Source organism: Erigeron canadensis, chromosome 1 (assembly GCF_010389155.1).
Source record: "Erigeron canadensis isolate Cc75 chromosome 1, C_canadensis_v1, whole genome shotgun sequence".
Lineage (NCBI taxonomy): Eukaryota > Viridiplantae > Streptophyta > Magnoliopsida > Asterales > Asteraceae > Erigeron > Erigeron canadensis.
The window spans coordinates 46,206,995-46,231,845 of record NC_057761.1 but is presented as its reverse complement, the minus strand read 5'-3'; the positions used below and the strand labels follow the sequence as shown (position 1 = coordinate 46,231,845).

Here is a 24,851-nt window from a genome sequence, read left to right as displayed (position 1 = left end):
AACATTAATACGCAAAATTAATATACAAAAAAGGAGTAAATTATCCCTTTTTTTATTGAGAGATATTATGAATACTGAAAGGAGTTCATGTTGATTTAGATTAAGTATTCAAGTAACCCTTTTTTGTAAATCGTGTTTTGTTCTGTGATCATCACATATTCTGTGATTCTTATTATTTTTAGGATAATGATGTTGTATATCGTCATTTGTAATTATGTTTGGGATATGTATCTAGAATTCAAGTTGTGTTTATATTAAATATCAAGCTAAATATTAATATTTATAATTTATAAAAATCTAATCTAATGTTTTTTTATAAATCATTAGGTTTTGAAATAATTTTTTGAAGACAATACTTCATATGTTGAATTTTTTTAATTATTTAAATGATTGTAAATTTTAAAAAATCCTTTCAAGTTGATGGCTAAAAATAAATATAGATCAAGTATTCAGGGCTAAAAAGTGTAAATTACTGATGGAAAACCAAAAAGTGTAAATTAATGAGACTTTTTCTATAAATTAATATAAATAATAATATAATAATATAATAATATATTTAGATAATCATTATTAAGATTTTTAATTTATAGTTAATCTAAATGATGACATAAGCGAGAATTAATTTGATGAAATCAAGCGATGTGATTGGTTAATAAGTCATTAGTTCAACTGTATATTAAGATAAGAGAATTAAGGAAATTTGTGGGTCGTTCATCCAGTTTTGATGAAATGAATCTGTATAAGTGAATATGGTTTGTGAAATTTTCAAACCAAATAAGCCATTTAGTTGGACTCAACTATGACCAAAATACTAAAAAACAATCCTGATTTTACGGTTAAAAGATATTTACTTACGGAAAAACATTGTTATGTAGAATTTCATAGATGTATACGAAAAGATATGAATTAAAGTTCTACCATATACTACAAACAAACAGAATATACTACTACTGCCACTTAGTGAGAAACTTAGAATAATACATCATTATATCATAGTTCATGAATCATGTTTCGTGCACGATTATTATGATTAACATTATGATTATATTATGTTCATGCTATCTTATTTTTCCTTTAAATATCAACTAGTCAAAAAACTTTAATGAATTATACTTGTAATTATTTCCCAGCTATTTGGTATACTCGTACTTGTATGATAAAATCAACTGGTTGATCAGACAATAAAAAACTACTTACAAAACGTAATGTTACGGGGCCCAAATCCGTTTCCGGAAGAGAAAAAAAATACACAGCATTTGAAGATGAGAATAAATGAACAAAAACCATACCATTTTGGGATAAACTCTGCTTTAATTGTAAAATCTTTTGCACACAAGATAAAATGAATCCCCAAATTATCTCATTCTACTTGATTTTGCCCTAAAACACACACACACACACACACACACACTATCAAAAAAAATGGTGAACAAATCAATAACCAGTTTCCAAGCTTCAACTTCAATCAATAATAATGATAATGTTGAAGTAGTCGAAACGTACAGAATCCATAATAATGACTCGGAAACACTTTCTTCAACTTGTAAAAGAAGGAAAGTAGTCAAGGTAAATGATTTCACACGTTATATTTACAGATTATGAGAAGAAAGTACGATCTTTTTTACTGAAGTTGATGATCATTTTTTTTAAAAATTTATTTATTTGTAGGAAGAACAACAGAGGAATTGGTGTAAGAAATGTGTGTCTAAGGAACCACGGGTTTCTTGCATATCCAAATGGTATTCTTTACATTTTTTAATATGATTTTATATATTAAAATCTTCAGCAAGATAGGTACTTTTTGTGTTGTAGCATGAGTGAAGACTTACTGGGTCGGGTCGGGTCGGGTTTTAGCAAACACTTTTTCTTTATAATGTTAAAAATAAATGCTATGACAAATATGATTACAAATTCACAAGAACCGAAGGGCTTATTATAGCTAATATGGTTGTGGGTTAAAATCCCATTGTGGTGTTGACTAAATAAAAAATAAAAATTAACTTGTTTGGAAATTTTGGTGTGTAATGTATAGAATGCAAGATATGTTGAGTTTTAAGGTCTTAGAAAATTTCTCCACTTTTGAATTTTTAAGGTCTTTATCGTTCAACATTAACCTTAATTATTTTCATTTGTGTTATATAATACTTATTGTACCAATGAAAATATATTTAAAACCAACTGAAAATACATTTATAAGCTAAGGTTTTTGTCTATATATCTCACATTCGGTTATGAAAGTTACCATTTTTAAAGGTTAAAACTTCAATTTTCAAAGAAAATTCTGATACAAAATGGCGGGAGATTTCCAGTATATCATGCCACTTTTAGCTTTTTATTATTGTTTTTAGTACAGTAATATGTATGGTATATGAATAGGAAGAAAGAAAGAAAACATGACTTATGGTAAATCAATAATTTTCCATATATATGCTACTACTAATTGAGAAAGCATTATCTAAAGACGTTTGGTAAGGATGTAGGTATCCCGATGCTTCTATTTTGGATGAAGAGATCGCCGAGACTTGTCCTGTTTGTTGCCATAAGTGCAGTTCCCAAGCATGCTTACCTGGATGTTCACCTAAAGTTAGTTTTATTTTCTGAAACAAATTCTTGGGTATGTTTTGTGTGGTTAATTCCCATAGGAATCGTAGTTAAGAAGTTTGTTAATGCTTGTGCAGGATATAAAGGGGTATTCTTGTTCTGAACATGATAAAGTGAATTACGCTAAACACATTTTCCAAAAAGTTTTCCCGCTTGTGACAAGTCTCAATAACGAGCAACTAATGGAGAAGGAAATAGAGGCTAAGGTTAAAGGTGACCTGTATAAATGCTTTCTTTAACTAAGATTGTTGATATTGGAGGAGCATAGAATCTAGAATGATTATCCTAATGGGATCTTGTTTTGCCAGGAATCTCAATATCAGAGCTACAATTGGATGTTATTGAGTGTGATGTGGGTGAAGATATATTTTGGTACGGTTCATGAAACAGCCACTTCCTTGTCCAATTACTTTTTTGGTAATATGTATACAAGGGTTTCAAGTTTATATATTTTTTATGCAGCGACAACTGTGGAACATATATCTTTGATTTGTATAGAAGATGTGCATGTGGGTATGAGCTATGCCTTTCATGTTGCCGGGATTTGCGTGATAAGGTTATTATGACTAGTGGATGGAAAGCCTGCATAGATGGTAGTATTCCTTGCCCCCCAAAAGATGTTGGTGGTTGTGATGATGGGATTCTGGAGTTGAAGCATATAATGCCGGTTGATTGGGTCGCAAATATGGTAGAGGAAGCACAAGGAGTATGCACAAGTTTTGATATTCCCCAAACTTCTTTCAAAGGTTGCAATTGTAATGACATAGGCGATGAAGCATGTACTGCAAGTTCTTTGTATACATTGAGTTCTGAAGGCATTGAGCCTGAAGATATGCAGCATTTCCAGTTGCATTGGTCACAAGGAGAGCCAATAATTGTGGGTGATGTGCTATCAACTTCCTCGAGGCTAAATTGGGAGCCAATGGTGTTGTGGCGTGCATTTCATCATATCAAAAGAAGCCGTAACCATACCCATTCACATGCTTATGATGTCAAAGCAATCATATGCTCAGATTGGAGTGAGGTCAGTAATATGCTTTTGATTATATATAATCATGTCATCTTTATCTTAGAGTTATAAATGTGTGCAGGTGACAATTGATTTGTACAAATTTTTTCGGGGATACTTAGAAGAGTGCCCCTTGCTTATGAAGTTGGAAGACTGGCTACCATCTTGCGTATCTGAAGAAGAATGGCCACATCATTTTGTTGAGTTTGTGAAATGCTTGCCATTCAAAGATTACACACACCCTCATGATGGCTACCTCAATGTTCTTAACAAGTTACCTGATCTATCATTGAAACCAAACATGGGTCCAAGGATGGATATCACTTACAGAGGCTCTGTTATTAAGATTCGCTGCGATAAGTCTGATACCGTATGTTATTTCATTTTCAATATTAGAAAACATTTGGTTATAATCTTTAAGTTTGTTATTATGAAATTTCTAAAATAACTTGCAGGTGAATGTACTAACACATACATCATCAACAAAGCGTAACAAGACAAAAGAACATGAAGGTTTAGTTTGCGAGGAGGGCATGCAAAGAAACAAGGATGGGCAATTTTTGGATGACCAGGTGGAGGAAGGTGCTCTGTGGGATATATACCGGAGACAAGATACAGCTATTTTAGAGGAATATATTAGGAAGCATTCAGAGAAGCCGGTACTTTATAACTTTGCAATAGCGAATATTTATTTCTACATGACATAAAACAGACATGTTAGTTAAAATTTTGTAACTTGATCATTGTAATTACTATGTGATGTTGCAGATTGTTCACCCTATACATGACCGGAATTTTTACCTTGATATTGAACATAAAAGGAAGCTCAAAGAGGAGTTTGGTATGTTTTGCTGATTGCTTCTACGTACAGGCAGATTTACTTATTTTAATTCTTTATTTATAATGCTGATCAGGGATCGAACCATGGAGTATCAAACAAAAGCTGGGTGATGCTATTTTTATACCAGCTGGTTGTGCATATCAAGTTAAAAACTTGAAGGTCAGATAGTTAAAGTATAAATTATTGCCATTTCTGCTATTATTTTTGCTGATTAGTTTCCTCTTTATAGTCAAATACGAAGGTTGAATTCAACTTTCTTTCACCTGAAAGTCTTGAAGAATGCATCCTCTTACAACAGAAATTCCGTATGCTTCCCACTGATCACAGAGCCAAACAAGAAGTGCTAAATGTAAAGTATCCTAAACTTGTTCCAATATTTCACATATATTTTATATAACTTATTGCTTTTCATGCTGTCTAGATTGGAAAAACAATTATCTATGCACTAGACCATGCTATGGCGGATTTGGCAAAGGTGATACATTCCAATGAGATTCAATTTATCAAGGGTTCTGAGATCTCAAATGGTATGTAAACCAGTACAACTACCTACGCTTGTAATGATTGGTGATAATTAGTAATTTTTGTTGCAGTTGATGATGCGGATATTAATGATCACGCCGGTCGGGTCTATGAATCTGACAGCGTCGAAGAGTCTGGTACTCCAATGCCTGAGGAGAAGGCATCAGAAACTCCTCTTGAAGTTGTAGGAGTGTGGAAAGGTCATGCAGTTGGTCTGAAGGCAAAAGAGCTACTGCAGGATGTCGAGTGCCACTATCCCACCACATTTCGGGGGGTCTTCTTTTGTTCAGAAGAGTTCATTGTGGCTATTTTGCAGCAGTTCTCTGTGTTCATAAAACGTTTCAGGGAAATATCTATGGATACACTCTCATTGGATCAGATGACTACCCTTAAGGAGGAACTCGATGATTTTGAGAAGGCTGGATTTGACCTTTCGTGGGCCCATCAGCAGTTAAACATGGCGGATATGTCCAAGTTTGAAGATGACTCTTTGCAGAAAAAGGTCAAGGCCATAGAAGAATCTCTTGAACCACTTAAGGCGAGGCTTGTTGAGAAAATGGTAATTTTAACAAAATCTGCTAAGATGTTGGAAAAAGCTCAGTTTGATTATGATAAAGCTGTAAATAATCAAAACAGAAAGGCACTAAAAATGGAAAACAAGTTTGGAGCTGATTATGATCGTGTATTGAATGGCCAACTTGGTTTAGGTCTACTGCCCCGGTACAAGATAATTTAAAAATCAAGGCTTGTCTTTTTCCTAAAAGAACCTGTGTTAAAAAAATTAGACTTGAAATAGGAGTAATTGTAGTTCATCACCTCTTTGTATAAGTATATACCGTGTTTTAGTAGATGCTACCTTTTTGGTCAAATTTGATTGTAAGTGAAATGGTATTAAGTTGGTATGTACATATGTTTCATAGGGAAAGTTTGTTGTCATGACTCTTATAAGTTGAAACCTCTTCTAGTATTTTATAGTTACTTCATGTATTCTGAGTTTTATTCATAATTATCAATTTGCAACGAGAAAGTAATATTGAATAAAAGTGAATATTATGTCTTTAAACGAAACATAGGCATAAAAGTGAATACAAATTGGCTAGCTTTCGCATGTCTTTTGCTAAGACGCCCTTGTGCACAAAGTTTCTGGCAGGGGAACACACTTCTGTTATGGTATCAGGCAAGACCCGGCCCGACCCGCGACCCATGAGAGCATGAAAACGTGACCCGCGAGAGTATGAAAACCGACCCGGCCTGTTCAACCCGTGACCCGCGAATGCACTAAAAACGTGACCCGTGACCCGGCCCGTTCGGGCTTCGAGCGGGTCAGGTCGGTTCCAGGTCGGGTGCGGGTCAGCGGGCCTTTTGCTCATCCCTAGATGCTAGTATGCACATTGGTATGTTCTGAATTAGAACCTGTTGGCCAGTTGCTTATATGTAAATTTCTACACCTGCCATCCTTGTGTAAAAAGTAGCCCCATCTTACAGGCAACAAAGATTTTTAAATTGGTGATCTAACCGAAATGGCTTTATGAATAACACATATATGGCCTGTCATATATGTGAACTAATGTGACTTGCGGTGACATTACTTGTACTAAACGGTTATGTTGTTTTAATACTTCATCAGGGTAACCTTGTACCCAAAGTATACACTGATTTCTGATATGTTGTATTAAGGAATGTTAGCCTTCTTATTTGATTCTTATACAGAGATGCAAAGTGTTTGTGTAGTTGAGCAGCTGTGTTAATTATTTTCTTAGCTCCAGAGCTCACTTTTAGTACTATGAAGAGGTCTTAACTTTTATGTAATAGAATATGGAAAATATATGTAGTACTACTCGGATATATCGAGTTTGGTGTCATAACGCAGGATTAAATACCCTGTGATACAGGTCTGGCAACTTTCTGCAAGCAAGCTGAGATATACTTACTTTACACAACTTCAGCATAGAGATTGTTACAAGGTCTGAAGTAAACAATCAGATCCTCTTTATTTTGGTAAACTGATACAGATATTGATCTATTTGGATTATGAAACTTAAAGTTTGCTACATTGCTTGCCACAAATACCTGAATGAACAGGGAAGGCTTTTTGACTCATATATTATGTACTCGTCGGGGGATATGTTTTTTGAAACAACCATCTATGATGCCCATTTGACTATGATGGCATGTGATTCTCTTCTAATGAGTAATCTTAACAAGTTACAACTGATGGTATAATAGTTAAGTGGTTGACGTACATTAACCCGTTGATGGTTTCTAACCCCAAGACTTTGTGTCTGTACCGACTTATTAAACTTCAAAGAAATAAAAATCATAGTTTCAAATTTTACAGTACCCTGGAAGCAAAGTGGAACCAAGTTGACCCTTACATAGATGATCATATTCTCCCCCAAACTTTTGTGCCACCTCACGTGCCTTCTTGTTTCGTGCCTCTGTGATGTTATCATAGTCTAACCGTACTTTTTTCAGTTTCTCGTGAGCTTCTACAAACTCTTTAAGTTGCTCAACTAAGCATTTTTTAACTAGTTCCAAAGATTCTTCCAAGTCCATGAGCTCTTGCTGCAAAGGGTCTTTTACAAACTTGAGCTTCTCCACTATATTTAGCCTCTCGTGGGCCCATGCAAGATTGAATCCAAAACACTCGAGTTCATTAAGGTCCTCGCGAATGTGAGTGATCTGATCCTCCATCAGTGTGTCCACATATGTTTCCATGAACCCTTTAATGACCAAATAGAATTGTTTGAGAATTGGCATCCAGATTTCTTTTGAACGAATACGGACCCTGTGAAATGTGTTAGGATAGCGGTTCTTGATGGCCTGTAGTAGTTCTTTGGCCTCTGTTTCAACAGCATTACCTTGCCACAGTCCTATACTTTCATCTTCATCATTGTCGGTATTACAAGGCCTGCCTCTGGTGTGATTATAATTATCCGCATCATTACCTACAAAATAAAGATTTAATATCATTGTCTCATAAGTTATCAGAACCAACCATTACAATATAGGGTAGCTGTCACATTTTACACACCATTTGGAATATAAGGCACCATGGCGAGTTTCGGATCTGTAACTAGCACCGCCAAATCGGCCAAAGAATGGTCTAATGCGTAAACAATCAATTTCCAGATCTATATAGCATAAAAAATAGCAGGAGGTTATATAAATGGGGGAAAAAGAGTTCCAAAATTCACATGACGTGAAATACTAACATTTAGCTTTTCTGAATTGGCCCTGTGATTGTTGGGAAGCATCCGGAGTTCCTGTTGTAAACGGAGGCATTCACCAAGACTTTCAGGTGACACAAAGTAGAATTCAACCTTGGTGCATGACTTTAAGAAGAAAACTTTATTAGCAAAATTAGTAATGAAAACGGCATTGTCTTATATTGATGACAGAATACAAAAGAAGAGCTAACCAGCAACCACATAACATACAAGTCTAATTCATACTAAACATGCTTTCTTCCTTCTTTTCTTTCCTTCTTTAGCAATACTAAAGCAAATTTATTCAAATGTTAGTATGTTACATATAAATTATAGAAAGTTGCCATCAAAAGAGGTTAGTTGTCAACCCATCAATTTAAAAAGCCTATCTTATTAAAAACTTACATGTAATCAAAGTGAGAGTCTGCCCAATTTCAACCTATTTACGTATCATTTAATGGGTTCATTTGGGTTGTGTTTCTATAAATGAGTCAAATCAGAAAATTGGCGTAAAAGGGTACAGGTCAAATGGGTCACACATGTTGAAAGTTGCCCAATGTCTGTTTTAATGCATAAAAGTTCCTAAAGATATTATTAATAAAAACATCAACTATAAAAAAACACAAAAAGAGACCAAAAAGTATTGGTAGGCCAATTTAGCAATTTCAACCTGTACTAAAAACTTTTTTATCCCTTTCTACTCAAACTTGTTTGACCCATTGCCCAGCCTGCCCTGCCCACACATCTTGTTATCTCCAAGTTTGGCATTAACACAACTGTTATGCAGTGGCAGTTAAGAATTTAAGGATACTATCTAGTATAAAAACTCATACCTTCAGGTTTCTAATTTGATAAGGACAGCCAGCTGGTATAAGAACTGCATCACCCAGCTTTTGTTTAAATGTCCATGGTTCGACTCCTAATCATCATTAAATGGATCGGTTATCTGTTGATAAACAAGAAGCAGTGGGCATTCAAGACATACCAAATTCCATTTTGAGCTTTCTTTTATGTTCCCTCTTCAGGTAAAAAGCCCGGTCGTGCAATGGGTGAACAACCTGCAGCATCACATTTCACATAATCAAGTCAGATTACAATTAGATACATAGGAATGCATTCAGCAAACTGAAATTAAAGGTTTATTTGTTCAACTAAGAGAAAATCATTAGCTCTAACCTCTCCAAAGTATTTCCTAAGATATTGCTCTAGTTTAGGTATATCTTGCCTTCGGAATATATCCCATTTAGCAACTTCGTCCATCCTGTCAACTTCATCTTGGTCATCATGCTTTCGTTTCAAAGTTTGTTTCTTGTTAAGCTTAATGGATGTATGTGTGAGTACATTCACCTGAAGTTATATAGCGTGGAAAGACCACACATTAAATTAATAAACTAAGAGGTTTTCACCAACTAACGGCACCCTAATCTAGAAAAGGAAAATCATTTTAAGTGAGGGACCAGTTGACCACATTCACAGCCATAAGATCAAAGTCAGACAAATACGATTTTGAGTAAAGAAAGTAAGCATACGTACAGTATCCAAGCTATCACAGCGAAGCTTAGTAACAGAGCCTCCATAAGCTATATCCATCATTGGACCTGTGTCCGGTTTCAAGGATAGACGAGGCAACTTAACAGCAACATTGAGGTAGCCATCATAAGGATGTGTGTAGTCTTTGAAGGGAAGACATCTCATGATTTCAACAAAATGACGTGGCCATTCTTCATCAGATAAGCAAAAAGGCCACCAGTTTTCCAGCTTCAGTTTCAGGGTCCCACCTTCTAAGTATCCCCTAAAGAATTCGTAAAGATCAAGATTCACCTGCATACATATAGAATGATACAAGTCAAAAGTGAGGAAGAGCTTAGAGGGAATTAGTTGACTTGCAATATGGACCTCACTCCAATCCAAGCAGTTGATGGCATTGACTTCAAAGGCAAGGGAATCATCTTCACGAGTAGTGGTATCATGAAAAGCACGCCACAGCACCATTGGCTCCCAACTAAGCCCCGAGGATGTCGAAAGCACGTCACTAACTATTACTGGCTCACCTTTCGACCAATGCAATTGGAAATGTTGCATATCCCGAGGTTCAATGTCTTTGGCTTTAAGAGTGTATAAATAACTTGCATTACGTTTTTCTTGCATGGCTTCTCTCTCTAACTTCATATCGCTGTTATTATAACACATGCAACATTCCATAGAAGCTTCAGGAATATCATAAGTTGTGTAAATCTCTTGTGCTTCCTCTAACACTTTTGCGACCCAATCAGAGGGCATTATATGTTTCAACTCAAGAATCCCAAAATTACAGCCACCAATATCTTTTGGTGGGCAAGGAATGCTACCATCTATCAAAGCTTTCCATCCACAAGGCATATCATGAAGTTGCATTAGGCGATCATCACGCAGATCCCGGCAACATCCAAGGCATAGATCATAACCGCATGCACAACTTCTATACAAGTCAAAGAAATACGCTCCACAGTTGTTGCTGCATACAAGATAAAACTTTGGGATCCTTATATAATACCACCAATACTTTACCATAGTTACGTGATCATCACATTATTCTTACCAAAACATATCCTCATCCACCTCACATTCAGCATACTCCAATTTTAACTCAGATACAGATAGTCCTGCCCAAGCAGATAACTTTCTATCAGTTTAGCTTTCATGCCACTTCTCATTTGTCTTAATTATATGGATTAACAAATTATGCAAGTTACCATTAAACTTAGCTTCTATTTCCTTCTCCGCCAGTTGCGCTTCATTTAGACTTCTCACAAGCGGGAAAACTTTTTGTAGGATGTATTCAGAATATTGAATTTTATCGGGTCCAGAGCATGTATAGCCATCTTTATCCTACATATGTATTAATAAGCTTGTTATATGTACTCTGGAAATGACACAAATAATACTAAAGTGTTTTCTGCAAATAACCAACTTTAGGTGATAATCCATGCAAGCATGATCTGCAGTTGCAGTTGTCGCAACAAACAGGGCAAGCCTCAGCAAATTGCTCCTCCGAAACATTGGGATACCTATAAAGACATTATATCAAACGTTGAACAACAATATGAAAAGAAAGTATAACTGTGGAACTATATAAGTTATTGAAAAATGGATTGAACAATTAAATGGAAAACATCCTGGCACCAAGTCAATCTGGTTAATTACTCACAAACCAACTTAAGACTAAATTGAACTTCCAAAAATCGAAGATGGATGGACTTCATTTTGGCTCAGGCTTCATGTTTTCATCCAAACCTGTTTGAACCAGTTTATACTTGCCCTAGTTCACATATGTTAAGCTTAGTGGCAGTATTTGCATTCTTTACATCTTTAAGTTATTATCGCTCAATTAGCACTAGCAAACAAATGTAGAAAACACATATGTTATTTTCGGGCCAGATCTCATTGAATAGCAAAGTACATTGTAAAATGGTCAAATTTGAAATTTGACTTTTTTTTCTCTTGCCACTACTTTCTTGTAAGATGCAGTCAAAGATTCAGAGGTATTTCATGTAAATATGATTAACATATAACGAACTACCAAGGTACACTTTCCAAATGACGCATTACTCCTCAACTGGACTCACCCCTTTTATCGATGACATTAAATAAGATTCGGAATCAAAAATAAAATATCAATGTTGTCGCAAAAGGTTATTTTGACTTTCAACGTCAAAAAGTAAGTTTTGCTTTCCGTTTAATGACACTCCAGTAACGATATCGTGCCGTCTCAAAAAAGTGAGCTTCCAGTTTTTACAGGGGGTAAACATGTAAAAAATATATATATACCCATATCTACTATAAGCTAAGTTATTAAGTGAGAACCAAAACAAGGGTGAGAACCACGAGAACCACTAAAACACCATCTCTGAGGGTGTAACCCTTAGAGTTAACAGTTACGTCTGTACCGTATCCAACCGCCACCATCTCTTGGATCGGCGCTCATCAAATCCATATCATTCTTGTATGCGTCCAGTGACAACCCCTTTAGAACGGATAAGAGCAATGCCGGTACCGTATCCATACGTTTTCAACATGTAACCCGTATTAATTTATTTTTTTTAATTATTATTTTTTTGGAATGGGTTTATATTAAAAAATCAAAAATTAAAAATTAAAAAAACTACACCAAAAAGGGGAAAGAGGGAGAAAAAAAAGTGGTTCTCACAGTTCTCACCCTTATTTTGGTTCTCACATTAACCTTACCCTCTAATATAATTTATACATAACAAGCAAGGCTTGGATCAAGTGATTAATGTCCTTGCCTTTTGAGCCAGAGGTCAAAGGGTGCGATCCTTACTCCTTCCAAGACCGAAAGTCATTTTCTATCTTTAGGTAGAACCTGGAAGCAACCTCTTACCTTAGGTAAGGGTATTTTGAAACACCTCAAATGCATGCAGCCCAAGTTTCAAGTGTTTTCACATCTGTTTATATAAGGACTGACTAAAACCATACATAGTATTTTGAAACATTACCATACAGATATGCAGGCAACACAAAACTTGTTGGATTGACATTTGTTACACTCGATCAAACGATTTGTTTCACTTAAATGTCCATGATGACACCATTTCACCTCTTTTTCAACCTACACACACACACACAAAATCAACCCAAAAAAAAGAAGCAAAATCAAGTAATGTCATAAAGTAACTTAAACAAATAATAAAAACAAATGTGTGACTTTATTACTTACATCCATGTCCAAATTTGATTTATTTCTCCTTTTTCTTGGATTTTTGATGTGGGTCAGCAGCTGATGGTTGTCTTTCTTTTTTGGTGGTTTTTATTGTTATTTTTATTGTTGTTTGCTTTTTGTGTGTGTGATCAATGTGTGCAGAGCAAACTGAACAGCAAAAAGAAAAAGAGCAGGTTTTTAAAGGGTGGAGTAATGATAAACTTCTGTTAAGAATATAGAGACAGTGAAAATTTGCCAAAAGTAGCTTCATAACTCAAATAAGGAGTACAAAATTTGCCCTTCAAAAAAATAAAAAATAAATAAATAGATACATGTGAAAATTGTCACATCTCCTGACATTACTTGCATCAACTTGTGTTATACGGTAGTACTTGCATGAAATAAAAAGAGTATATGATAATTTTAAGGGAAATAAATACATTTAGTTATAATGAATTTATAATAAAAAAAATTTAAATGGAATTGGGAATTGAATTTGAAATGAGAATGGGTATACATTAAATAAAGGGAAAAAGTTTGGTAAAACATGTCGTACTTATCTTAGGTAAACCCGGAGGATTATGTAAAATTCAAGAGGGGTTTATGTAAAATTCAGGGGGGTTATGTATGTTTATCAAATTCAAAGGTTTAATCTGTAACTTTTTTAATGCGACAGTAGGTAACTCTCTTGGCTTTTACGAATTTTGAGTCTCATACTTTGATAGTATATGTGAGAGTTTAAAATATAGACAATCGTACTTTTACTTTGATGGTATATGCGAGAGTTTAAAATGTAGACATCGTACTCTTACCTAGGTAGAGAAGTTGATTTCAGATATTTATCTACATGATAAAAAAAATTTCTTTAACCTTTGAGGATCAAACTCTTAGGAGGCGTTTGTTTCGCAGAATATTTTTGAAAGAATCGGAATCTATCAAAAGAATTTGAATTTGAAGGAATTGAAAACTGAGGCGCGTTTGGTTCACAGAATGTTTTTGGAAGGAATGAAATCTGCCAAAGGAATGGAAAATGATCCCTACACAACCATTTTTAGCCATACACAACACTGTATGCATTATACAGTTGTACAGTACAATCATATAATGCATACATTTTTGTGTATGGAAAAACATGTTGTATAGAGATCACCTCCCCAAAGTAGTTGGAATTTGATGGAATTGAATTTGACGGAATGTTTTTCAGTTTTTGAAGATTTAAGTGACGGAGGGAATGAGATTCCTTCCCCCAACCCTAAGGAATGGAGATTCCATTAAATGAGAACGGAATGAGAGTCCTTCATCTTTGAACAACCAAACGCACTAAGGAATGAAATTCAATTCCAGTTCCATCAAATTCCATCAGAATCTGCGAACCAAACGCGACCTTAACGTTTGTTTTTATTATAGGGAAAAGTGAATATAAGTTTGTCCGGCATCTAAGCTTAGGTGTGAAACCTCTCATATACAAGTTTTTTAATATTTTTTTTATTAATGATTAAATACTTTGGCCCCAATGATATTTATAAGTTAAATAAATAATATATGAGTGTTCAATACCTAAACTTAAATGCCTAACAGTTTTATATTCTCATCCCCATATTATATATATATATATATATATATAATTAAAATAGAGTTGGGAATTGGAACCCCATGATAAAGTTATTTTTGTTTTCAATCACAACCATCCACATAAATAACTGAACATATAAATAAATAAATAAATAAATAAAAGAAAAACTCAACATACAATTATAAATATAACATATTATATATATACTAAAAAAAACTTAAATGTATAAGTACTTTATACGTAAAATATATAAGCATTTAAAGCACATACTAATTTTAACCAAATTTCGATTTAACCCCTTAAATTTTAACCAAATTTCATTTTAACCTTTAAAATTTCTATTTTTTTTTAACTTTTATCCCACATCAAAGTTTTCGCTTTCATTTTCGTGACACTAAACTTTTAGGTTTTCATGTTTTCATCAAACAACTTTCAGAGAGTTACGGGTATACTTTTAAACATTTGGTCTTTGATTATTTTCATTTAAGTACCTTATGTGTGGAATGTACAAACTTTAACGTTATGCGTAGAATGTACAAATTTTTATAGCACATAATAATCTTTACCATTTTTCATTTTAACCTCCTAAACTTTTTATCTTTTAACTTTTACCCCATATTGAAGTTTTCTTTCTTATTTTCTTGACACTAAATTTTTGGGTTCTCATGTTTTCATCAACTAACTTTCACCATTTGGTTTTGACTATTTTTATTCGTCTTTTTATATACATAACGTTTTTAAATTTGCCCACATCAAAGTTTTCTTTTTTATTTTTTTGACACTGATGTTTTGGGTTCTCATGTTTTCATCAGGTTACGATTTTACTTTTTAAACATTTGGTTTGACTATGTTCATCCATTTTTTTATGGAAGTGATATCCGTACCATCTTTGTTGATTAGTTTACCATACTGTACAGTTTTTAAAACATATTGTACAAACGTTTAATACATGGATTTGGTAAATTAGTTAAAAGAGATAGTACCATTATAATTTCCCATTTTTTTTTATATATAACGTTTTTAAATTTGTCCCACATCAAAGTTTTCATTTTTATTTTTTTTTTACACTAAATGTTTGGATTCTCATTTATAATATACTAAAAAGTTATATGAATGTACAAGTACGTTATGCGTGGAATGTACAGGTTTTCTATCTTTTAACTTTTGCCCCACATTAAAGTTTTCGATTTTATTTTCTTGCCACTGAATTTTTGGGTTTTCTTGTTTTCATTAAATAACTTTCACATGGTTACAATTTTACTTTTTTCGTGTAGAAAGCATATCCCGCGGCAATGCGCGTGTACTATAACTAGTTATCTTTTAAAATGGATACTAAATTTGAAACAAACCAACATAAAAAAACAAATGAACACTTACAAATGATGTTAGTTTTCATAATGCAAGTTATCTTGTAGAATAGGTTATTTACTAGAATTGACATAACTTAATTGAGGTATTTCGGTTGTTCTTTTAGATTATGATCATCTAAAAATGTCACTTAAATAAGTTTGAATCGTGTAAGGATATCAGATCTAACCATTAAATAACCTTGTTAAGTGAGACATATCACATATGACGTATTTAAACATATGTTTTTAATGAGAAGAAGAAACCTATGAAAATCAATCAAAAAGATAATGAGTGAGTTTTGTTTTTTTCTTTTTTTAACGAACATGAATGAGTCAATACATATGTCATATGTAATGTAACAATCAATGAATGAGTTATACATGTATCATTGTTATTGTAAAACTATCCTAAACATTAGACGTTTAATTTCATGAAGTGTTTAGGCTAAAATGACTTAAGACTTTCAAAGTGTGCGTCAAGTATTCCTTATTAAGAGTATTAGCATATCATTCGCTCGCTTTGCCACTTGAAGAAAAGTCTAAAGTTCAATCATTGACGTGTATGATCTGGTTATCAGTTGACCAGATCAAGCAATAAAAATCTTGATTCCAGCAAAATGTCCGACAAACTTTTCATTTTCGTATCAACTTTTCATATATCTTTTTGCGTTTTTTCCCCATTTCTAGTGATGAAAGAACTGGAAAAACATGTAATACGAGTAACTAATAAGTTGCGGAGAATCACTACCAAAAACTCCACCTATTCAACGCCAAAGGGCCATTGTCACAAGAACATCATACCACCACAACTACCTTCTGCATGTTCCGCTAGTCTCCAACCACCGTCCTTCCATTTTATTTTATTATTTTTGTCTCTTTTCATTCTTTATTGTCAATCTCAAAAAAAAGATAAAATAAATGTTATTTGTGTGATTGTGTCTAAAAACTACCCTGGTGTTATATACATATTTTTTGCTTGTCGAGCTATATATAATCATCATGATACGTTTATAAATGAATGCAAAAGCATGGTATGGCAGTAGGATTTTTAAAAGGTAAAAATGCAGAGATAAACTCCAAAAGATGATACTGATCCAAAATTATCACCCTACAAAAGTCGTCAACACCAATAAATGATAGACCTAGCTACTTAAATAGCAACAATTAAACCGTTATTTTTCCCGTGATTACACGATTCAAATACAAGACAGGTCAACTTAAACTGTTCTATTTGATACGCTTAAACACCTGAAAGACTGAAACAACATATCGAGCGATTACTTTAATTCTTTTTTTCAGCAAAAAGCAAGCCATTAATCTCGATTCAATTCCATTTAACCATCCATCAGCACACCAATTACCTAGTGAAAACTATGAGACTGCAAATGCATAATGTACATGGAACTCTGGTGTTCTGGAGAATGTTATAGCATGTACAAATGACGATGTATATCACAAATGATCATGTTAAGACTTATGAGAGTTAGCACTTGAAAGGCCACCTAGGCTTCAATATCTTACGATCTTCATTAGAGGCCAGCTTTGATTCTTCACGTAACCTCTGTTTGGTTACATTAGTCGTCTTCTTCTTGCCAGAAGATCTCAAAGCTCCTTCAACTGAAGAATAGGGATGCAGATAAAAAAAAAATTAGTAGGGGTTCAATTGACAATTGGTTAAGTGACCAAACCAACCGATTTGGGTCAAAAGAGTATATGGGTGAGCGTTGAAATGAGCCAGGTTGACCAGCAAACACATTCTCACAAATACTAATATTTAATGACAAAAATATACTTTAAAGATATACACTATGAGTATATTATTATAATATGACAAACGAACTGTTTCAATAAAGTAGTTAAGGTGGTCAAATGCGATCAGAATACAATTCGGGTTTTATACATTTAAGCCTGTTTGACTAGTTTCCTTGTCAAATATCAAAACAATAACTAATTTCTGCCGTTCTAAAAAAAAACAATAACTAATTTGACCTGTTATAGACGAAACCATAGTTGTTAAATGCGCTAGCATTTGGCGCCTGGGCGCTAGGCGCAGTAGTTTCCCGCCAATTCGTATCCGAGCCCTAAGCCCAAGGCCCACTAACTTTAAGCGCCTTTTTTGGGGGATCGGTTTTAGGTTTTTATCAATCACGTATATTAACCATATATATCCACCTTCTATATATTTCGTGTATATCTCTTAATATATTCCACCGAAGATATCACATAATACATCAGTTCTTCCTTCTCTAATTCTCTGAAAGGTTAGTTATTGTTTTCTTCATTCTATTTTATGTTTCCTTCTGTTTTTTTATTCCTTATTCAAGTGATCACACAATACATCAGTTTTTAATACTATTTGGTTTAAATATTTGTATTTTCAATTTATGAACACTTTGTTTTTAAGCTTTTGGTTGAATCGAATACTGGCTTGTGAATGGTAAAGTTCAATTTGAATGGCATTTGTATTCAAGTGCGTTTTTTTTTTCTCAGTTCCACGCTATTTTTGCGCATCTCGCCTAGGCCACACTTAACACCTTTGCGCATTGAGTGTTCCCCGTGCCCTTGACAACTATGGATGAAACTTAACCTCGAAGAGTCATTCATACTTTAGAGGATTGAAATTGTCACTTCTAAATTAGATGAATAAAATTTTTGTATGACCAAAATTCCGAAAGGTATCAGCCTACCTAGAAATGAACATCTAGTTTAGCAGTTAGATGACAGTTACACCGTCTCATAAAAACCAAAGCCTCTTTACTTATAGAACAACCCATATTAACTCAAGATTTGCCTTTTTAGCAGTTATCAAGCTAAGAAACTTGTCATTATAAATAGATTATTATAAATTTGACTAACAGGGTAATTGACTATTTGTAAAGCTAGCTGTTGCAATTATAAGGAGGTGAAAAGAGGACATAAATACCTTGCCACTCCCACACAACCTTCGGTTCACCCTTCAATATTTTTGGGTACCGGTCTAAACGAGAATCCTCTTGGACCAACTCCTCAACCTAACAAATAAAAGAAAATTCATAAATCATCCAAAGATTTGATGACGATCATGCAACTGTTAAAACGATCACAAAAATCTGTTGTTGTGAAGCATAAGCATCACTATCTACAAAACTCACATGAGCAGCAAAATACCACTTTTTTTAGCCTTGCTTTCAAAAACAGAATAAGCAAAAAAACACTTTTTAAATAAAGATACCTTTTTCCATAACATGGGATCTCTTCTTTCTTTGGGCGTAAGTATATGATCTCTTAACCATGATGCAACTATCCAAGGTTCACCTTCACCATTTACATTCCCTGAAGCTAAAGCAGTCTCCTCAAGCATGTCGCAGACCTATTGTATTTGTAGTAGATACAAATGTCAACATAAAAAAAAACTTAGTAATGAACTTTAGGGTGAAAGGTATAACTAGAGGTGGAAATTTTGACCCATTTACTTATGAATATGTCAAATTAATTATCATTTATCCCTAACAGTGTAATCAAAAGCTCATCTGAAAGGGATATTAGAGTTGAAGTATCAAACGGGTTTAATGGGTGGAAAGTAGAACACAGGGTACTTCAACCCGCTTTGACCCCCTATACTCAATCCATGAAAAAATAGTAAGTATGATTGCAAAATAGTATTACAATAATAATAATCTCAATTCTTTTAAAACACTGGGGATAACTTTTAATCTGTTTTTGATTCATTTTCCTTTAAACTGATTTTTTTTAATTTGATTTTGCTCGTTTGAAATCAAACATAACCCGTACTGACTCATTCGGAAGTAAATGGAACGAAAAAATTATTATCTCTAATCCTCTACTTCAAATAACAGAAGCTCGATATTAAGTGGTGATGTGGAAGCATCTAGATTATTACGGAATAATCTAGAATTTTATTTTTGTTTATTATTAGACTCTTTAGTTTCCTATGTATTTAATTAAGATTATTAATTATTTCGGTTTCCTTGTCATGATTCCCATCTATAAATTGGGATTTAAGTTATGTTAGAAATTAGTTTTTGATCAATGATATCAAATGTTTTTCCTCCCTATCACAAGTGTGTGTTAGTGTGTGTCAATTATACCTTGATTATCGGTATTCTTTGAGAATCAAAGATAGTTAGAAGAATTGTTCCTGGCATTCTTAGGAATCAACAGGTTCAATTATTTATCCTTTTTTTCTCGCTACATCAGTTGGTAACAGAGCCGAAAATCCTGATCAAGATGTCTCATAAAAAAATCCCAACTCGAAAATAACCCAAAAATCCGTTTATTTTCGTCCAGGTTTGCGCAGTTGCGGGAAAAGAGGCGGTACAGATTCGTTCAACGTTGGATCTTGCTGATTTTTGGATATGTGATCCAAGACTCATCGATGCACAATCTAACCGTTGGGATTTTCGATTGAAGCATTCTACAGGTAGTTATCCTTCTCCGAAGTTGCTGCAGTTTGTTGACTTTGTAGTTTTATTTGTTAAGATTATGAGCGAGGTGACACTGACGCAAATGAACATGAGTTGGTTGTTTGGATAATTTAATTATGGAGATGATAATGTGAACAATGGAGATTATTTATTGATTTTTTTAGGAAAGCCTTAAAAAAAGGAGTTAATATTCTAATGGGTTATGCAATGGTGGGTGGTGGAGGCAAGAAACGGTCCGATATTCCCTTCAACCCTGGTGGTTTTGATCCGAAGGAAAACTCGGGGACGAGTTTTTTTTAAAAGAAGGGTAGAATGGTGCGGAAGCATCTAGATTATTACGGAATAATCTAGAATTTTATTTTTATTTATTATTAGACTCTTTAGTTTCCTATGTATTTAATTAAGGTTATTAATTATTTCGGTTTCCTTGTCATGATTCCCCATCTATAAATTGGGATTAAAGTTATGTTAGAAATTAATTTTTGATCAATGATATGAAATATATTTCCTACCTATCACAAGTGTGTGTTAGTGTGTGTGAATTATACCATGATTATCGGTATTCTTTGAGAATCAACGATAGTTAGAAGATTTTTTTCTGCATTCTTAGGAATCAACAGGTTTCAATTATTTATCCCTTTTTCTCTCTACATCAAGTAGGAATGACTATCACCTGTTCGTAAAGCTCTTCAGCTCTAACTGATAAGTAATGTCTCCGCCTAACTCTTTGAAGCAACAATCCGAACCCTACGAGCTGCAAAAACGAACGATGTCACCATACTTATAAATGTGACTAAACATTGGCTTTCAAAAGAGTCCATTGTATACCAAAGCACAAAATGGAACAAGAGACAATGCATGCTCCATAAGCCATAGACGAATGCAACAGCTCAGTGGCTTATAATGTACCACTAACGAGTCTGGACACTTCAACTCCTTAATCCTATATCAACAAGACAAGAAATGCATGTAAAAATAAGCAAATCAGTAACATGTAGTCTAGGGTTTCCTGCTTCGAAATGATGAAAACTGAAGATAACTGATGGTGGCAACTTTGAACTGCTCATGGCTCACAGGTAAATGGTTAAATCTGGGTCATTGTTATTATATTTCATGGATTAGAAGGGCTATAGGTTAAACAGACTGAAGGTCACCTTAAGTCTTTAAGTGCATACAACTACATATTCTCTTTATTAAAGAATACAATATAATTAAGATGATATTTTGTCTTAAACGGTTCAAAACTGTCTAAATTGGAACAAAAGTGATCCAAATCAACCCAGCACGTTTTGCCACATACCAAAAAAGCCCTTTTGAACGGACCTCGTTTTGACCCATTAACCAACCCGCCAATTTTACTGCCTCTACATTTGAACATTAACTATCACCTACCCGATGCTAGTATCCCTGGTCTCCAATGAACTACCAACAATCTCCATAGCCTTTTGTTTTGCATACAAATAGTTAGCATTGTCATTATCGATATTATCCCATAATGCATTTCCTTGAATCTGAGAGAAAAGAAATACAAGGTATTAAGTCATCTCAAATCTCATAAAAAGGTTAAAAAGACCAACAAGGGAATATAATATGCATCAATACTTGGACACAAACTAGAAACACACCCAAACTTCGCCTATTCCATTGCACAAGTACTGAGAATATGATTCACAGGCACGAACTTCTGCCCTTTTTGCCTGCAATACAGTCACATTATTATTCATTACTAGTCATTTCAGAAGCATAGTGATCTAAAAGACTTTTCTTTGTCTTCAACCCTTACGTGATCAAAAGTACCCCCAAGATAAGTGTTACTCACTCACGAGATTTTTAACCAATTCATTAAAATAACCATCTTCTAGACATAATCTCCCATGTCTTCTATAACCACTCATGCATTCCATCTTGCCTTCGCTACATATCCCATGGTTTGGACAAGGATCACAAACATCTGTAGACAGTAGCATATATTAATCATATAACCATAACCGGTAAGATTCGAATACCCTACATACGTAGTAATATTAATCAGAACTTTACTACATTAACCATTAGTAACGTGCCTCTATAATACAAGTCTTTTATGCTCCATCAATTCTGATGAGCATGAGCTATTGTAGACTCACCTATTGAATTGGTCGCACCTAAAAGGTATTTTTTGTCGATACTTATGAAATATGAAAAGCCATTAGCCATTGAGCACCATAAAATTATTCAAAAGTAATATGAGTTTAACAATAGTATCGAATAGACTGGAATAAGTCAAACTTCCAAAGCCTGCGACTGAGAAGCGAAAATCATAGAAGTCGCAAAGTCAGGCTCTTTTCGATACCTGAATCTTTTCCACTTTTTAATTTTGATAAAAAAAAAAAAATTGTTTCTTTTTTTAAAAAAATAAAAATATTTGACAAATACTACACCATACAAAACAAACTGCAGCTAAAGCAATAAGCATATACTTATCAACTAGATGAAAAATTGAGTAGCTCACCGGAATTATGATAATCGAATTCGATATCGTTATCGCAGAAAGGATTCGGGGGACGGATGAAGTAATTGACAGCATAATTGCAGCCAATAGCGACGGAGACGGCGATAGAGACGACGGCGATGAGTTTGAAAAATTCCGACGGAAATAAGTTAGGTGGTGGTTCAATTGAAGATAAAGTCTGTAAAAAAGAAGATGGAGATGATGAGTGTTTATTACTATTATTCTTAGGGTTTTTTGGTATTCGCTTTTTTAATTTGGGAGTGGAAATGTTAGAAGCAGGAGTAGAAGCCATTGAAAATTGTTTGATTTTTTCTCAATCAAGTTGAAGGTTTTTTGTGATTTGGATTCTTTTTACATTCTTTTACAGGTGGCTTGTAAAGTTGTAATTTGTAAAAGTGGCCCTCCCTCAACTATATTTGACGATTCTCGCCCGAGTATTTTATTTTTCTCTACGTTGAGACACAATTATTATAAGTTTATAACAATGCATACACGTATGTTTTTACATAGTTATAGTATAATCATAGAAAAAGAAAATAAAAAGATATGGCACATTTATCGGTTCCGTAAATTAAGAGTTAATAATCTTACAAATGAACTTATAGTTTGACATATTATCAAGTTTAATATTTGTGTTTTTTAATCAACGTTTATTTATGTAGTTATGATTTGTATTAGTGTTTATTTTTATAACTTTGTATACTTCTATAGGGGCAGGCAGAGTCAAGCAGGGTTCCACGTGGTTGGACCAGCCCGCCCAAAAACGTTGTCGTTGACATGGCAGGCTCCCGACGGGTTGAGTGAGAACGGGTTTTAAGGCCGCTAGAGAAAGTGAGAGGGTTGAGTGTGGAAGAGCGTGGAGCGGTCATATGACCATTAATATCTGATTGTTATCCCTATTTTAGTAAAAGAAAAAAAACTTGCAGGTATATATATATATAGTATACATGTATATACGAGTAACATGTGGGGAACACGACCACCACTTAAAGTTAATTGGAAATTTTTGTTTTAGTCCCCTAAGCTTTTATTTGCTTGCATAATAATTATTCAAGTTTTGAAAAGTTTAATTTTTAAACCCTAATATTTTCTATAAAAAATACATATTGTTTAATGTAGTAAATGTTCGTTGTTATCATGAATAAAATTTTAAACAAATGTATTTTTGTTATATAAATTACTATTATTGATTAAAAAATATATATGTTTAGAACTTTAATAAGTTGTTTATGTAGTTTTTTAATTATGTTTATGTACCTTTTAAAATTATGTTTATGTTTATGTAATGTTTGATTTATTTTAATGAAATATTTAAGTTTTTATTATAAATGTTTTTTTAATAATCTTTTGTTTTTTTTTTATTTGACCAACATACTTTGAGTTTTCTAATTTTTGCCACCAATCTTTAATACTTCTTGGTTTTTAATTTGACCACCAATTCTTTCTCTCTTTTTTTTTTTTTACCTTTGGCCCTCTTAATTCCCTTTTCTTTTAAATGACCAACAAACTTTGGGTTTTTCAATTTTTTCCACTAACCTATAGAAAGATTTTTTTTTTCCAATCGTTACTTCTAATTTGTCTTTTTTTAATTCACGTATATGTATGTTAATTTTATTATTATTTCCGACTAAAATCTGTAGCTGTGTGGTAGAATGTTTATATTAAATCTTTTTTTTATTGGTCATGTTAATAAAAGTTATAACAATTCCTTTTGTCAAATTGTATTACCTTTGAATTCTTATGAATACCTAATTTTTAATACGTATTTCTTGTTTAAACACATATAACAGAGTTTATGTATGAGGATAAAAAAAAAATCGTTTCCTCGACAACGCGCCAGGATAAAATACATATGTTTGTTATTATCATATATTTTTGTTATATTTATTAATTAAAAAAATACATATGCTTGATTTTATGATGTAGTATTTTAAAATGTTGTTTTTTAAGTTTTTTTTTTACTTATGTTTGTGTACTTTTAAAATTATGTTGTAATGTTTGGTTTAATTTAATGAAATGTTTAAGTTTTTATTATAAATGTTTGATTAAATTAAATGAAAAAGAAAATGAAAATTTTTGGGATTGTTAAAAAAGTGATGAATGCTTAAGAAATAGGTTGAGAGGATTGGAAAGGTA

The 24,851-nt window shown here is 33.4% G+C and overlaps 3 protein-coding genes across 3 annotated transcripts; 1 reads left to right on the top strand and 2 right to left on the bottom strand.

Annotated features, from left to right (window-relative positions):
* Positions 1 to 1,422: 1,422 nt before the first annotated feature.
* On the top strand, positions 1,423 to 5,898 carry LOC122593626 (lysine-specific demethylase JMJ25-like). The gene is made up of 13 exons (XM_043766055.1): positions 1,423 to 1,566; positions 1,669 to 1,739; positions 2,481 to 2,583; positions 2,679 to 2,814; positions 2,910 to 2,973; positions 3,064 to 3,625; positions 3,693 to 3,980; positions 4,066 to 4,269; positions 4,379 to 4,451; positions 4,525 to 4,610; positions 4,681 to 4,800; positions 4,873 to 4,978; positions 5,045 to 5,898. Exons 1-13 carry the CDS (start codon positions 1,423 to 1,425, stop codon positions 5,707 to 5,709), a joined length of 2,622 nt encoding a protein of 873 aa, XP_043621990.1. The 3' UTR covers positions 5,710 to 5,898.
* Positions 5,899 to 7,298: 1,400 nt separating this feature from the next.
* LOC122593617 (lysine-specific demethylase JMJ25-like) lies at positions 7,299 to 12,224 on the bottom strand. Its single transcript, XM_043766045.1, has 12 exons — positions 12,109 to 12,224; positions 11,133 to 11,229; positions 10,915 to 11,050; positions 10,761 to 10,824; positions 10,079 to 10,676; positions 9,716 to 10,003; positions 9,335 to 9,529; positions 9,168 to 9,240; positions 9,016 to 9,101; positions 8,189 to 8,308; positions 8,008 to 8,107; positions 7,299 to 7,921 (listed from the first exon to the last, which is right to left on the bottom strand). The coding sequence occupies exons 1-12, from the start codon at positions 12,222 to 12,224 to the stop codon at positions 7,299 to 7,301; spliced, it is 2,496 nt and encodes an 831-aa protein (XP_043621980.1).
* A 4,710-nt stretch (positions 12,225 to 16,934) lies between these two features.
* On the bottom strand, positions 16,935 to 23,028 carry LOC122610906. The gene is made up of 9 exons (XM_043783860.1): positions 22,716 to 23,028; positions 22,048 to 22,175; positions 21,850 to 21,921; positions 21,617 to 21,735; positions 21,053 to 21,167; positions 20,898 to 20,978; positions 19,012 to 19,149; positions 18,724 to 18,811; positions 16,935 to 17,417 (listed from the first exon to the last, which is right to left on the bottom strand). The coding sequence occupies exons 1-9, from the start codon at positions 23,005 to 23,007 to the stop codon at positions 17,284 to 17,286; spliced, it is 1,167 nt and encodes a 388-aa protein (XP_043639795.1). The 5' UTR covers positions 23,008 to 23,028; the 3' UTR covers positions 16,935 to 17,283.
* Between the last annotated feature and the right edge of the window lie 1,823 nt (positions 23,029 to 24,851).